The sequence below is a fragment of the Equus przewalskii genome, chromosome X (assembly GCF_037783145.1).
Source record: "Equus przewalskii isolate Varuska chromosome X, EquPr2, whole genome shotgun sequence".
Taxonomy (NCBI): domain Eukaryota; kingdom Metazoa; phylum Chordata; class Mammalia; order Perissodactyla; family Equidae; genus Equus; species Equus przewalskii.
In genome coordinates this window covers 1369004-1384021 of record NC_091863.1, presented here as the reverse complement: position 1 = coordinate 1384021, position 15018 = coordinate 1369004, and the positions used below count along the sequence as shown (strand labels likewise).

Here is a 15018-nt window from a genome sequence, read left to right as displayed (position 1 = left end):
GGAAAAGTCGGGAGGTTTTGTCCATATCCCATGGAAAAAGATCTCTCCTACAAACATTTTCTCAGTGACCAAAAATAGGTTTGATATCGATACTACTCAAGAACCTTGTGACCAGCACATAGAAGATCCCCGTTTTCTTTGTTAAGCAAAGGACCATGCCTTTATCTGCTGGTGTGTGGTTTTGAGGTCTCACACCAAGCAACCCTCTCTGGAGTTGCTCATGTCGCTATGTGATATGGAGGGAGGAGGGGGCAAATATTCCATGATCTCATCTCTCTACAGTTGGTTTTCTACCATGCAGAATTTGGAGACCCAGCGTGGAGGAGCACAGGTCTCCGACATTCACTGTTGCAGATAAGGGGCAGTGATGGATAAATAGCTTCCATTTTGCCCAGAAATCCCTCTCAATGTGTCCCCCACCACGGGTCAGATTGAGTTCATGTCTACACATGATGCTCTTTCCATAGGTGGCTGCGCTCCTGGCACAGCAGGATGTTGTCCAGTCTATTTTGCAGAAATAATTCAACAGTGCTTGGGAGATCTGGGGAGTTCCTCTGACACGTACCTCTAATTTTTTCTTCATGCTGTTCCATTTTAAAGTACGCTGCTGAAAAAATCTGGAAGCATTTTAGTAAAGGCAACAGAACAGGAGACTTCTACTGACCACGGTATGTAGAGATGAATCAAAACAAAACTACCCTCTCGATTTCAGCAAGATTGCCAGTAGCCTGGAGTATCATTCAGGGTTTACTCAAGACAGACCGGGGGCAGGCTTCACGTGGAACATTCCTGAAAGTCTGCTTCTGCTCAAGTCAAGATACATCCTCACTAGCTATTAGTCCACCCCCGGGATTTGCCAGCTATGCAAATAGATATTTCCTGCGTAGACTTTCTCTCTCTCTCTCCAGTCATCCTAGACTATTTAGGGTCAGCTCTTCCCCTGATTGTGGAGGCTGAGCAGCCGCGGGAGGCCAGCCACGTGACTCAGGCATTCCTTTTACAGTCCCTGTTAAGCAAAGAACACATAATTCCACAGTAATCCACAGCCTCCCTTAGAATATTAAACTCGTCCATTGGAGCTCCAAGCCCTTGAGAACTTCAGCTCGTACAAGAAACAGCCAATATATCCCCAGAGATCCTGCTTTGGGGTAGAATCAGATAAGAAGATGAAAGATGCAAGAATAGAGAAAAATAAGTGACTGTAGGTTCACTGGATCCTACGTATGAACTACAGATACGGTGCATGGACCGTGTTCCACTTTCTGTGTACGGGATTGCATCCTGTTGTCACACCAGCTCTGATAGGCAAACATCCCTGTCCTTATTTTATGTGTGGGAATGCTGATTTCAGGGAGGGTGAATAGTGTGTTTCTGGGCCATCCAGCCAAGAAATAGTAGGCAGGAGGAGGGAGTGGGTCCATCCCAGCCATCTGACTCAATTACCGATCGCTCTGCTGTTAACGGGGGCCGTACACTCGTCACAAGGAGAGTGGATCGGAGAGTCCTTATGATGAGGCAGAGCGATGATGGATCCCCCACAGCAGAGGACTGTAGGGGCTTCTGAGCTTTGAGTTTTTGCTATCCTCATGCCCCTAAAGAGAAGTCTGGTCAGGGGCTGGCAGATTTGGTTCTTGGAGGGGCCCTCTTCCTGACTTGCTGATGGCTACCTTCTCACTGTGTCCTCACACAATGGAGAGAGAGCTCTGGTCTCTTCTTATAAGGACACGAAGCCCATCATGGGGGCACCAGCCTCCTGACCTCATCTACCCTAATCACCTTCCAAAGGCCCCCCTCCTAATACCACCACTGTAAGGGCTAGGGTGAACATATGAATTTTGAGGTGATGCTATTCAGTCCATAACAAACATACTGTCAAAAGTCTGGTTCAAGAAAAGAGATGCTGCTGAAAATAAGAACATGGAAAAGCCATAGCTGATGAAATCAGTAGGTACTCCATCAAACGACGTGGTGTTTGGTTACTAGGAGGACTCAACCCGTTGTCAATATTCAGGTCAATATTACTTGTTTGCTCAAAGCACATAACTAGGTAGCTACAATTAGCTACAAGCTGTCCTGCCTTGCTGGCCTGTCCTCCATCCTTTCATTCCTCCTCAACCTCCACCTAGTGGAATTCTGACCAAACAGGTGAATTTCATTCAACCAACATGTATTTAAAACCTTCTGTATCCTAGGAATCTTGTTGTTGATTCTGGAGATTCAATGGTAATAAAACGTGGTTCCTCCCCCGGAGACAACCACCGAGGAAGCTGGCAGTGCTAGCGGGACAAATGACAAAACAAAAGGACTAAAGACACCAAAATACTGATTTTTTTTTAAAGTGAATCACTTGGGATCCATAATGCTATATTCATGGATTTGTCATACAAGTCATGTGCTGCAAAATTTTTAATCTACACGTTTCTTAGTAAAACTGACCCTCACTCACTCATTGATTCATTCACACATTGAATTGAGCGCCTAGTGTAAGCTAACCACCACGTTCGTGTCCAGGTTCCAGAAAGTTACCATATAACTTAGACCAGGGTAAGGAATTGGCCATAATGCAAGCAAAGGGCCGTATGGATGGGCAGGAATGTTGGGAAATGTTATGAGATGGAGGTTGAGGGGGCGACTATCAAGCAACAGCAGGAGAGGGGCAAAGAACTGACTACAACAAGAACCTCAAGATGAGGACATGCATGGACATTTAAAGAAGAAGAAGAAGGCACAGAGATCTGGTACCATTTCTCCAAAGCCAGACGTGTCAGCAGAAGCAAGGGCCCTGGGACAGGCTGGCATGACCCCGGCATGCCATGTGCCCCCCATGGTCAACTTCAGAGTTTGTCTTGAGGATGACCACAGCCCTTCATGTTTTGGTGACCCACTGGAGGTTGAGGAAAGAAGGAATTGGTGGAAGAAGAGACTGGTAGATGTTAGGTCATGAGGATCCATATCATGGCAGTGAGAGATAGGGAGGGAAGAGGCCTTCGGGCCCAACATTCTTAGGAGTCAGAACCCCCAAGACTTGACGACCGGCTGACTGTGAGGCCACACAGGAGAGGCACGTGGGGAGGGTGACTTGAGTTTCCAGTTTCGCGGAGTAGCTGGATGGCAATGCCATTAATGCGGATAAGGAGATGACGTTCTGGGGACAAGTTTTGTATAAATTTAATCAATACGTTTTGGGCATTCCAAGAACGTGGATATCTCAAACTAGGAGAGAAATACATCCACACACGTTGTTTGAAAAGTAAAGCTGTTGAAGAAGTGAATCCACCCGTTTATGAACCAGTACCTATTGGTGATATGCCCGGTGGTCGCCACCTTGCATGAGGGGCAGGGAGGAATTCCTGCACACTTCTTAGGAGAAACTAAGGCAATCCCTCCATACTCCATGCACCAGAAGCAACTCATCTCAAGGCTCATTTCTGGCCACCTCCTTACAGCCCCTGGGTAGCATCCTGAGCATGCAGCAGGCTCAATCAGGACTCCTGGAATGGGCCTTTCTTGGCTGCTCCTCGTGCTTGGACATCCTCTTGTTTCTCTTCACAATGGCTCTGTCCTTTTGCCCTAGGAGGATTCTGCTGATAACTGTACTCACCTCAGCCATTCCCATCTGTCTCATGTCCGCTTCCTCCTGGAAGCCAGATGGCCTCCTTCTCTTCCCTCCCCTTCTGGGTCAGGGACACCCCATCCTCTCCAGCCTCTGTTTCTTGCCCTCCCCCTTGGTGGTCCCCACATCCCCCAGCTACTACCACCAGGCTCCCCAAAGTTTCCCCATCCTGGCCCTGCCTCCGCAGGCTCTCCAAGCGGGAGGAGAGCAGTTCCATCTTTCAGGCTGGAGGACTCCGGCGGCGCGAGGGAGGCGGGCGGCCGGGAGCCACCGGAGAGGCGGGAGGGCGTGGCAGCGGCGCTCAAGTTGCAGCCGGGCCTGCAGCTCCGGGGATGCCGGCGGGGCGCTGCCGGCTGCTGCCTGCACACGGGTTCCGAGACACTGCCAGAGAAAACTCCATCCCGCCTGGAGCAGCGCGAATCTTGCTCCTACTCTCTTCTCCAAACGAAAGAAACCGTCTCCATCGCTGCAGGGAAGAGCGCTTTGTGTAAGGACTCTCCGCAGCAGCTCCCACCTCGCTCCCTGCTTCTCCCCCTCCCCTCGGGTCCCTGGACTTCCTCTCGAACCACGAATACTCGTTCCCAAAGCCGTGTGCGTTTGGCTCCTGCGCTTCTCCCAGCAGGAGTGGGCGAGGCGTGCCCACCCGGGACGAGGCACGATGAAGAGTCGAGAGGAGGGCTGAGCGCAGGGCGGCGCGGCCAGGGTCCCTCGGCTCGGGCGCGCGCCCCGTCTCCCCTGGGTGGGGCAGGGTGGGGGTGGGCCAAGGCGTGGACTCGGGGAAGTCTCTCGGCGACCGTAATAAAAGGGCGCCGGCTCGCCCTGCCGCGCTGGGAAGCCGTGCTGCCGCGCCCCCGGCCCCGGGAAGGGCATGGCCCCGGCGGACCCCCGGCGGTGACTTGCGCGCCCCGGCCCCGTGGATGCTCCGGGCGCACCGCTCCCGTTTTTGGCGGCTTCCGAAGGACAGGTGAGCACCGAGGGCAGCCTGGGCACCCGGGAGAGGGGGTGGCGGGGGAGATACTGGTTCTGTCTGCAACGGGTGAAAGGAATTGGGGGTGGCCAAGGGAAGACCACGGAGTGACAGCAAAGAGGCATCTTGAAGTGCTTCCAGGCACTGTGTTAAGGAGCTGAGGGGCCAGTTACCATTCAGGAGGGAAGCTGATGGAATTTTGAGGGACGATGCTTTGAATAGGTCTAATGAACTCCCGACCCTTTCTCCCTTCGTCCTTCCTCCCTCTCCCTAGCGGCCTGTCGCTCATCCTCCCCTGGTTTCTAGCGAGCCACCAAGGGGATCCCCAAGTGAAAGCGATCCCGCTCTTGCGTTGGTGGGGAAAACACGGTTGCGGATCCTCCTCCCTATTCCTCGGGGTCCGGGGTACTGAGGGTCTCCTCCCCCTCCTTGTCCTCCTCCTCCCCTGGAAAGGGGAAGACCGAAGGCCCCGCCGAGGGCTGAGCCGCACGGAAGCTGGAGAAGTCATCATCTGGGAGAGACGGCGTTTGGTGTCGGGGTCCCGGCAGCGGGGACCCGCGGGGCAACCCGAGCCGCGTTCCGGGAAAGCTTGTAATTCACCGCGCCGCCGGCGGGGCACGTCGGAGCGGGCGCTGGAAGGTGGCCAGGGGCGCAGGGCCTCGCGCCCGGCCGCTGCAGATTGTCCGCCTCCAGGGGGGCGAACGCGCACTGCCTCGCGACCCCCGCCCTGCTGCCTGGGGTTCCCCCTGGCAGCCCTGCAGGCTCAGGGTGGGTTCCCTTACAGCCCCAGGACTAGGGTTCCCTGGGGCGCGTTCCTTTGGTCTCCAGGGAGGACCTGGGTGGGAGGCAGGACGGAGAGCGAAGGCTGGGGAGGACGCATGGGGATGCTGGGGCCAGGTCTGCCTGCAGGCAAGGGGTTTGGGTCAGGATGCCCTTGGCAGAAGCCCAGAGCCGAGGTCAGGCGCGCAGGCGGGGGCGTGCGAGGCCTGGGCTCAGGCGAGCTGGGGAACTGCTCGCTGCAAAGCTTTAGGAGCCTGTTCTAGAACGCAGAGGTGGAGCCTGAACTTGCTTTCTGCAAAGTTGCCTGCATCGTCAGCTCTTTATGGGCGACTGAAAGGCGAGATGCACACGGGTTTAAGAAAGTATCCATTTCGAGGTCATGGAAAGGATGGAAAAGCTACGGACTGGGGATGTGTCTATGCTGTATGAGCGGATGTCGAGTTTGTTATTAGCGGTGAGCGCTTGCCCAGAGCAGGGACAAAGGCAGAGGCGCGTTTCTCTATTGTACTCTTTGCTGTCCACGCGTATTCCTATTTGTAAATAAACTTCATTCAAGAGATGACAAAAATATGAGATGCTGAAGACATGACGAATGCGTGAAAAAAATAATCACTGACATTCTGAAAGAGGTAGCTGATGAAACCTAATATTTGAAATATCTGACCATTCCCCCCCCCTTTTTTGGTAAACTCCTTGATCTTTTTTGTGTGTGTGAACATATTTCATCAGGCTGTTCCTATCCTCTTTATCAAACGGCAGATTTTACAGAGGTTTTCGCAAACTTCCCCCTGCTAAACAAGGATACTGGACTGTAGCAACACTTTGGTCCTTCCCAGAAAAAAATTAAGTGTAGTAAACAGACCCACAAATAATGGATTAAATTTCGCTTTAGTGAACGCTTTTGAAGCACTTTAAGAAGATACAATGAAAACTTAAGGAATGTCATTAAAAGAAGGAAGTAATCCTAATCATAGTGACTTTCTTTAGAAGTTTTTTATTCAAATATATGCAGTGTCTATGGCTCAGAATTAACATTGGGGTCAGGCACATAATTATATTTTTATTATTTATTTTATTATTATAGAAACGGAAATGTACCTCTCCTTCTGTCTCTATGTATATATATGTATATACATATATATGCAAATACACATGCATATATATTTGTGTCTCTGTGTGTGTGTGTGTGTGTTCTGTACTTTCTCTCATAACATAACGAGACTTCCAAATTGTCGTATCGAAGTCAGGAATTAAGGCTCTGTTCTATAGTAACCATTAAAGTTAACAGCGAACGATTAAGACAATAAGTTTTGTGTTTCCTGACTCAAACATTTTGTGTCGTGAAAATAAATCATTTGAAGTCTTGGGAAGCTTAAAACCAGTATGCTCCATTCCAATAAAATTTGCTGAAAATAAGGGATTGCGACCTGATACTAAGTGAATCCCGTTTTGTGGTTCCACAACAGGTGTTCCAGGATGAGGCACCCCGACAAGATGCCAACGCGGTCGCACTGGCGAGTACTCTCCGTGGTGCTGATTCTGGTCTGGGGACATCCTCCAGCGGCACTCGCCTGCCCTCACCCTTGCGCCTGCTATGTTCCCAGCGAGGTCCACTGCACGTTTCGCTCCTTGGCTTCCGTGCCAGCTGGAATTTCTAAACATGTGGAAAGAATCAATTTGGGGTTTGTACCACATTCTTACTGAAAAACTTTGGCCTCTTTGCCTGCATGTTTATTCGCTTTTCCGTATATGTATGTGCATCTACATAAGTGCAAATGGATACTCCTTTATGTGTTGTTCCATCTAGCGTTACGTACTTCCATAGGGGCAGAATCCAGGTGACAGTTTTTAACTATACTAAATGCGATCCTTTTGGGATATTATCTAAATTCATCCATTGGCTGCAACTGCTATCATAAAGTTTAATAGCCACGTGTCATGAACAACTTAAGTTTGTTGAGAAATTTCCCTCGATAACAATTCTTAAATATATAGCAGATACGAATGCATATGACACACATGTAAATATACGGATATTGTTTAAACAGACCAGGAAATATTAAAAACATTAAATATTTTTATTTAAAAATAATAAAAAGAATCAATGGGACATCTCTGACCTTTTGCAAGTTATCTGGATGATGTAATTGTGACTTTGACACAATAAAAGAGTTCTTTCGGATGCCTATTAAAATATTAATATGTTTTCAAGAGATGAATTTCTGCAGCATCCCAGACAGAATTTTTATATTTTTAAATTTTGTTTTATATACATAAATATTAGTTGCTATGAATTACAGGTACTCGTGTACAATTTTAATAGTAGACAATCATTTGGACTTCTTCAACGAAATATATTAGCTATTTCCTCTCTCTCTCTTTTTTTAAAGACTGGCACCTGAGCTAACATCTGTTGCCAATCTTCTTTCTTCCTCCTCTTCTTCTCCTTCTCCGTCTCCTTCTCCTTCTTCTTCTTCTTCTACTTCTTCTTCTTCTTCTTCTCCTCCTCCCCAGAGCCCCCTAGTAGTATATTTTAGCTGTATATTTTACCTATAGGTCCTTCTGGTTGTGCTATGTGGGATTCTGCCTTAGCACGGCCTGACAAGCCGTGCCATGTTGGCACCCAGGATCTGAGCCAGCGAAACCCTGGGCCGCCAAAGTGGAGTGTGCAAACTTAACCACTTGGCCATGGGGCCAACCCCTTCAACAAAATATATTAGCTATTTTCCACCATCTAGAAGACACTAAAATAATGTAGGGTTGATGAATATCCACTAAGGGGACATTGTAGTAAAATGAGATGGCCAAACCGAAGTCAATGAACAAAGAATTGTACATGTGCCTAGAAACCTTAGCTTACAGAGTTAAATGTTTTTATTGCATTTATTGTCTATAAAGCCCAGTAGCAGAATAAGAAAATGTGAAGTTGAGACAATAAGATAGAAACTTCATTAATCTAAGGCAATAAACAACAAAATAGTCTTCTCAATAAAATCTTGGAATACCGTATGACTTGACTAACTAAACCCAACCACAATGATGATAGCTCCATCGGGAAAACAATCTGGCTTTGCCAAAAGAGGGAATATTAATCATTAAACCAGTCTCCTTTTTTTGTACAATCTACAATTATAATTTATTGGGACAAACCACTTGCCTAGTGGGAGAAATAGATAAGGAAGGGGAACTCGAGCTGACTGGAATCAGGATTGCATGAGCTATGCCAAGTTTGTAGACAGGAAAATGAACATGTCTATGATTTCCCTTCTTTCTCGCACCTCCTGGTGTGCAAAATGGCTCTGTCTTGGGATTGATCCATTTACGAATCATTTTTAGCATGTTGTCCCACTTGCTAGCATTAACCACCTGATCCCTCAAACTTGAGCTCTTGTCAGGGCACAGAGTTGGGGGTACTGTCAGACAAGCTTTGGAGGAGCCCCCTGGAAAGTGTGGGAATGGGAGTGCTCCAGGAGAGCTGTTTTCTGCTGCAGCTCCTGCGTGAACCATGAGTGCACTCCTGTCGTGTGATGGGGGTCTGAGCTGGCAGGTTGGACTTGAGTGGATAAGATCTGCATGCATCCCCCCCAAAAGATTAACTGGGAGGTGGTTTTAGACTGGCGACACTGATAGACTATTTTTTGTCAAGCTATTTGCATCTCATTGACAGTTTCTGGGATGTTTTTCTTCCATCCACTTTTAAATTGAAGTATTTTGTAAGAATGGAACTTAACTAACCTCTCAATTAGAACATAGCTTCTGGCGGTTTCATTTCAAACAACTAATGATAAAAACAGTGAATTATGGTGTCCTAAAGTCTTTGCCACTAGAACAAAGCAAAGATGCTTCCTTCTCCTTCAGATGCCAATAATCTCTTGGGATGAGTTTGTGTAATAGTAAAGATAAAAGAAAAACCACTGAGGAATAGTTTCACTGACCAATATATATTACTTCCATCTGGCTTAATTTGGAACATGAATCCATGTGCCACAGTTCTAAATTACACTTTTAATATTATAACACTGTTTCTGAAAATCAGTCTCAAAGTAGATAATGAGACTGGCAACGTGTAGTTTGTTGGAAAAAAAAAGAAACAAGAGCCATGTCTAATATATATAGAACTTGGGCTCAGATTTGTCTTTTTGGAGTCTGGAGAGAGTATAAAACTCTCAAGGAATGAGAGATTTTTGGCAGAGCACAAAGCACATTTTTCATTCCCACACAGATGTTTTTAGGGTTCTCAGTTAGCATTGAAAGAGAAAGCTCCTGTTTCCTGTTTGGCCAGCCCCAAAGCTTTTTAAAAAATTGCTTTCCAGATATTTTTGAGTAAACCAAAAATATCATCCACTTAGCATCTGATTTATAGACCGTTAAAGATTTTCTTCCCTTTAATTAAAAGACCAGTTTTGATGACATCTGTCTGGAACTTCCCAAATGCCCATACTGCTCTTTTTTATTTAAAATTTTGCTTTGGGATACTAATTGCTATTCATGAAGTAGTTTTACATATATTTCTTTTTTTTATTGAGATATAATTGACATAGAGCTTTATATCAGCTTCAGGTGTACAACAGATTGATTCAATATTTGTATGTATTGCGAAATGATCGTATATTTCTGATATAAAAAATCACTTCATTTAGGTGGTTATGTAGTCAGTTATTGTCAATCAACAGGTGAGGAAGATGCTCTGGAGAAGAGCGTAAGTGGGCTCTCTCCAGGGTCATTTCAGTCTCCCATCAGATTCTCTTCTTTGAGTACCACACCAATTTCCCCATCTTCCTGCTGGTTTTCAGATGGATGCAAAGAGGATTCATCCACACCCACTGGGTGCTGTGAGGGAAGAAAGTGCCTCCTCTACTTGGCATTTAGGCAATTCCCTTGACTTTGTCTCTCCACCAAAAGTCTCGCCTTTCTTAGCTCTGCCACCAACAACACCTCCATCTGTAGCTTTTGATGGCTCTTAAAAACAAGCACCAAGAAGATGCTATAGTAAGACAGCTTCCTGAGATGATACATCTCCATCAAGGGCCTTGGGGGGATTTATTTAGGTGTGGAAAGAGTTCATGTTCCTCTGTACTCAACCATCTTCCTTCCCTTCACCTTCTCCACCTTGGTGTCCACCATTATAGTTGAATGCCAAGTTGGAAGTGAGAATTTTTGGCTACAAAGACAGGAGAGGAAGCCCTGGTGAGCATCGCACACCCTTAGGCTAAAATGTCCTGAGGAAGAGCAAACTCTTTCTGACCCATTTTAGAAGTTGAGCCTCTGACCCCCATCTCCTCCATCTCAAGATCTGCCTCCTCCTTCTGGCTTCTCTACTCTTCTTTCCCTTTGGCGTCTTCTCAGGTGATCTTATTAATTCCCAGGGCTTTGCTCCATTAGTCAGTTGGCCAAGGTCTCCTGAATGTGCACATCTTGGGTCTCTGTCTCAGTCCTGAGTACCACCCTCACCTTGGATTCTCACAAACACCTTCAAGATCACAAGACAAATATAACCTTGAATGATTTCCCCCACACCCATCGTTCTCCATCTCAGCCAATGGCACAATCCACCCATTTACTCACATCCAGGTAGAAGTTGTTCCTGTGATCTTTTCCTTGTTTGCAATTCCATCACTCAGTAAAGCCTGTTGGCTCTTCCTCCAAGCACCTCTGGAAGCTCTCCATGTACTTTTATCTCCACTGTCTCTACCTTAGCTAGGGACACCAGCACCTCCTTGGGATTCACTCCATCTCCTGTTTCCTCTCTTATCCATCTCCAACCCATTCTCCATGTAGTGGCCAGCATTGTTGTTTTAACACATAACTTAGTTCATGTCACTCCCCTCCTTAAAACCCTCAAGGGCTTCCCATTGAATCTGGAACCAAAAAGAGCCACACTCCTTCCCATGTCCTCCCAGCTTCTAGATTACCTGGTGCCTGCCAAGCATGCCTACCTCACATGAGACCATTCCCCACCTTACTTACTGTTTCTAGACAAACCTCAAGCTCCAAAAAATGGAAAAGAGTTTAAATGTTGCCATAAATTCCCATTTCCCAGACAGATTTAATTGTAGATTCCTAAATAATGATAGATGAATGAGGCAGCACATCAGCCCACAGGCTATTCCATCTTTGGTTGGAGCAGGATTTCTGAACGTCAGCATAATTGACATTTGGGACACAATTTCCATTTTGGACAGGATAATTCCTTGTTGTGGGGGTTGTCCTGTTCTTTGAAAGATGTTCAGCAGCATTCTTGAGCAGCAGAGAATGCCATGTCATCCAGAAGAGAGATGCTCTGTATAATCATCCATTGACTACATGACAACTCAAAATGATGAATAGAAGATAGGGTTATGTTTTGCTATATTTTCCCCTTGCACCATTTTGAATCCCTGCAGCATTATCCTAATAAGATGGGATGCATTTCATTCCATCACCTTTTCCCACTAGATGCCAGTAATACGCTCCCCCTTAGTTGTGGTCACCCAAAATGACCCCAGATATTGCCAAATGTCTCCTAGAGGCAAAATCACCCCGTTCAAGACCACTACTGTAGATAGATAGATGATAGGTAGATAAATGATAGGTAGATGATAGATACCTGATAGATGCATGATAGATAGAAGATAGAGGATACATGATTGATAGATGATAGGTAGATAGAGAGATAGATAGATAGATAGATAGACAGACAGATAATAGATAGGTAGGTAGATAGACAAACCAACAGACAGAATCTCTCATGCTAAGGCAGTTTCCAAAACTCGGCACTCTTGATATTTGGGGCTGGATAATTCTTTGTGGTGGGGGCTGTCCTGCACACTGTAGGATGTTCAGCAGCATCCCTGGTCTCCAACCATTAGATGCTAGTAACACTCTCCTACCCATTTGTGACATTCAAAAATGTCTGCAGACATTGTCCAGTAGCCATGGCGGGCTATCTGTTAACTCTCTAAGATGTTTGCTGTTTGCCTTAGAGTTAGGGATCATGTGCCATCTTTGTGTCCCTTGGACTTGCTGAAGAAGTCCTGCTCTTGCCTCTGCTTTAGGGCACTTTCACTTGATTTGTTCTCTGCTGAGTCCTCTAATCAGTGTTTCCTAACTATGCCAATTCTTCTTAGTATTTTATCTCTTGTCACTGTTAAATAGAGCAGAGTAAGCCGACAAGACACTGGAGCAAAGCATTAAAGAGGAGGAGCAGGGAATGCCATGTCATCCAGAAGAGAGACACTCTATATAATCATCCATTGACGACACGACTCAAAATGATGAACAGGACATAGGATTATGTTCTACCATATTTTTCCCATGCACCATTTTGAATCCCTCTAGCATTATTCTAATAAGATGGGATGCATTTCATTCCATCCCGTGTTTTCTTTGCACAAGTTGGTCTTATAAAAGAATGCAATGATTAAAGTTGTTCTTCCAAGAGCTTGAAGCAACCAAGGTGAGTGGTTTGGGTGTTGGAGATTATTTTTCCCACACTCAAGAATTTAGAGTTGAAAGGTGCTTCCTAAGACTGGCTCTTAGGGGAGGAATTACCCAGATGTTGGCTTGGAGGTTGGGGTCTGGGTTTCGGCACACGTGTGTTTATAAGGAAGTTATACTTGGCTAGCACATGATGCATTTAGCTATAAGGTTGTCACCTGCATTTTCTACACATCTATTATCTTCTCTTTTTTTTGGTGAGGAAGATTTGCTCTGAGCTAACGTCTGTTGCCAATCTTCCTCTTTTTATTTTTTGCTTGAGGAAGGTTGGCCCTGAGCTAACATCTGTGCCAATCTTCCTGTTCTGTATGTGGGTCACTGCCACAGCGTGGCTCGACAAGTGGTGTAGATCGATGCCTGAGATCTGAACTGACAGGACCCCAAAGCAGAGCATGTTGGATTTAACCACTATGCCATGGGGCCGAGCCCTCTATTTCCTTTTATTTAGGTACTAAGGAGAAGCAATAAACAGTGTGAAGCTAAATGCATTATATTTCAGCTGACATGAGGTCACAGTCCTCCAACAGAGCAAGGCACAGATTCTCCCTTGTTTTATAATCCGTTCTCCATGGATTAACATTGAGGATTCCCTTGTGCTGTGAATAACGAAGCAATGAGGAATTTCCAGATTGGTCAAGGAAGCATCTTTGCCAATGTATATGCAAAAACCAAGACCAAAAAGCACCAAAATGTTTACAGATAACTTAGATAATCCATTGGAAATGACAACTTGTCCCTGTGAAATAAGAATCCATGTTTGGCTGTCAGCATTTTCACTTGGTCCTTTAGACCAGAGGACTCTCCCTCTCTGGTTATATGCAAAGCTCCCTCTGATGTTGTGTGTTTCTTTTCATTCATGCTGGCCACGTGTCATTCATCATTACTGCAACTTCAGAGTGAAATTTCCAACAAGGCCGATTGGACCAGCTTCCTTTAGAATTCTAACTCCTCCTAGTTTCCCTAAAAAGGCCTCTAATTACACTAGGATATTCCAAGTCAAAAGGCCCAGCCAATATTCCTTAATTGAATGAAAGCTAATAAAAAGGGTCAGTTTTCTTTTGACCCTAGAAATGAACAAGGGCACAAAGAGATGAATGTGCTTTGGGACTGACACCAATCCGACCTCAGAACCAACATTTTGCTAAGTGGGTCCTGGGCTGGCTGGGGAATCTTTCCCAGATGGGATTTATGTATTCACCATTTCTTTTTCTAATTATTTTTTTTTTTTAGATTTAATAGTATACAGGCTTTGTCAAAAACCTCATTTGCGGGACTGACCAAGTTGGAACTGCTTATGATTCATGGCAACAACATCCCCAGCATCCCTGATGGGGCTTTAAGAGACCTCAGCTCTCTACAGGTAAACCCTGGCATTTATGAGCATCACTAATTGCAGCTTCTACCACCAGTAATGAATAGTAGAGGTGATATAATGCTCCCTAATGATTAATAAAATTGCCATGTTGTTTTTACTTTGAAAACAAGCTTAATGTCATTACGCTCCTGCCCTTTGTTCTGTTTTTCCCTGGTTGTGGCTTTTTAAATTATAAACAGGATTTTCCAAACTTCTGTCTTTGCAGGTTTTCAAGTTCAGCTACAACAAGCTTCGAGTAATCACAGGACAGACGCTGCAGGGGCTCTGGAGCCTAATGAGGCTACACATTGACCATAACAAGATCGAGTTTATCCACCCACAAGCTTTCAATGGCTTAACATCACTAAGGCTGCTCCATTTAGAAGGAAACCTGCTCCACCAGCTACACCCCGGCACGTTCTCCACATTCACCTTCCTGGATTATTTCAGACTGTCCACTATAAGACACCTCTACTTAGCAGAGAACATGATTAGAACTCTTCCCACGGGGATGCTCCAGAACATGCCACTTCTGGAGAATCTTTACCTGCATGGGAATCCGTGGTCCTGTGATTGTGACATGAGATGGTTTCTAGAATGGGATGCGAAATCCAAAGGTGAGATGAGAGGAGAGCTGACGTGTCCTCTAGCTACATGTTCCTTATCTCCGTGATTCAAATGCATTTTTATTTTTTAGTAAAATTTAAAGTAATAATCATTTAATTGGTTATGTACAGTTGACTGTGGTGGTCGTGGAAGGGATATCTGGAGTGTCATGTTCAACCTTGGGCTGCAGCTAAATGTGGAATTTTCTGTGCATCCACATCC

At 45.8% G+C, this 15018-nt stretch overlaps 1 protein-coding gene across 2 annotated transcripts in view; it reads left to right on the top strand.

The window, feature by feature from the left end:
• Positions 1-3822: 3822 nt before the first annotated feature.
• The window catches only part of MXRA5 (matrix remodeling associated 5), a 28541-nt gene continuing 17345 nt past the window's right edge, over positions 3823-15018 (top strand). The window contains exons 1-4 of one of the 2 annotated variants that reach the window (XM_070606244.1): positions 3823-4577; positions 6827-7042; positions 14067-14196; positions 14417-14807. In XM_070606244.1, coding sequence (XP_070462345.1) covers positions 4531-4577; positions 6827-7042; positions 14067-14196; positions 14417-14807 — 784 coding nt within the window. In that variant the 5' untranslated portion in view covers positions 3823-4530. The remainder of the gene's footprint in view (positions 4578-6826; positions 7043-14066; positions 14197-14416; positions 14808-15018) is intronic. The other variant, XM_070606243.1, reaches the window with a different exon arrangement.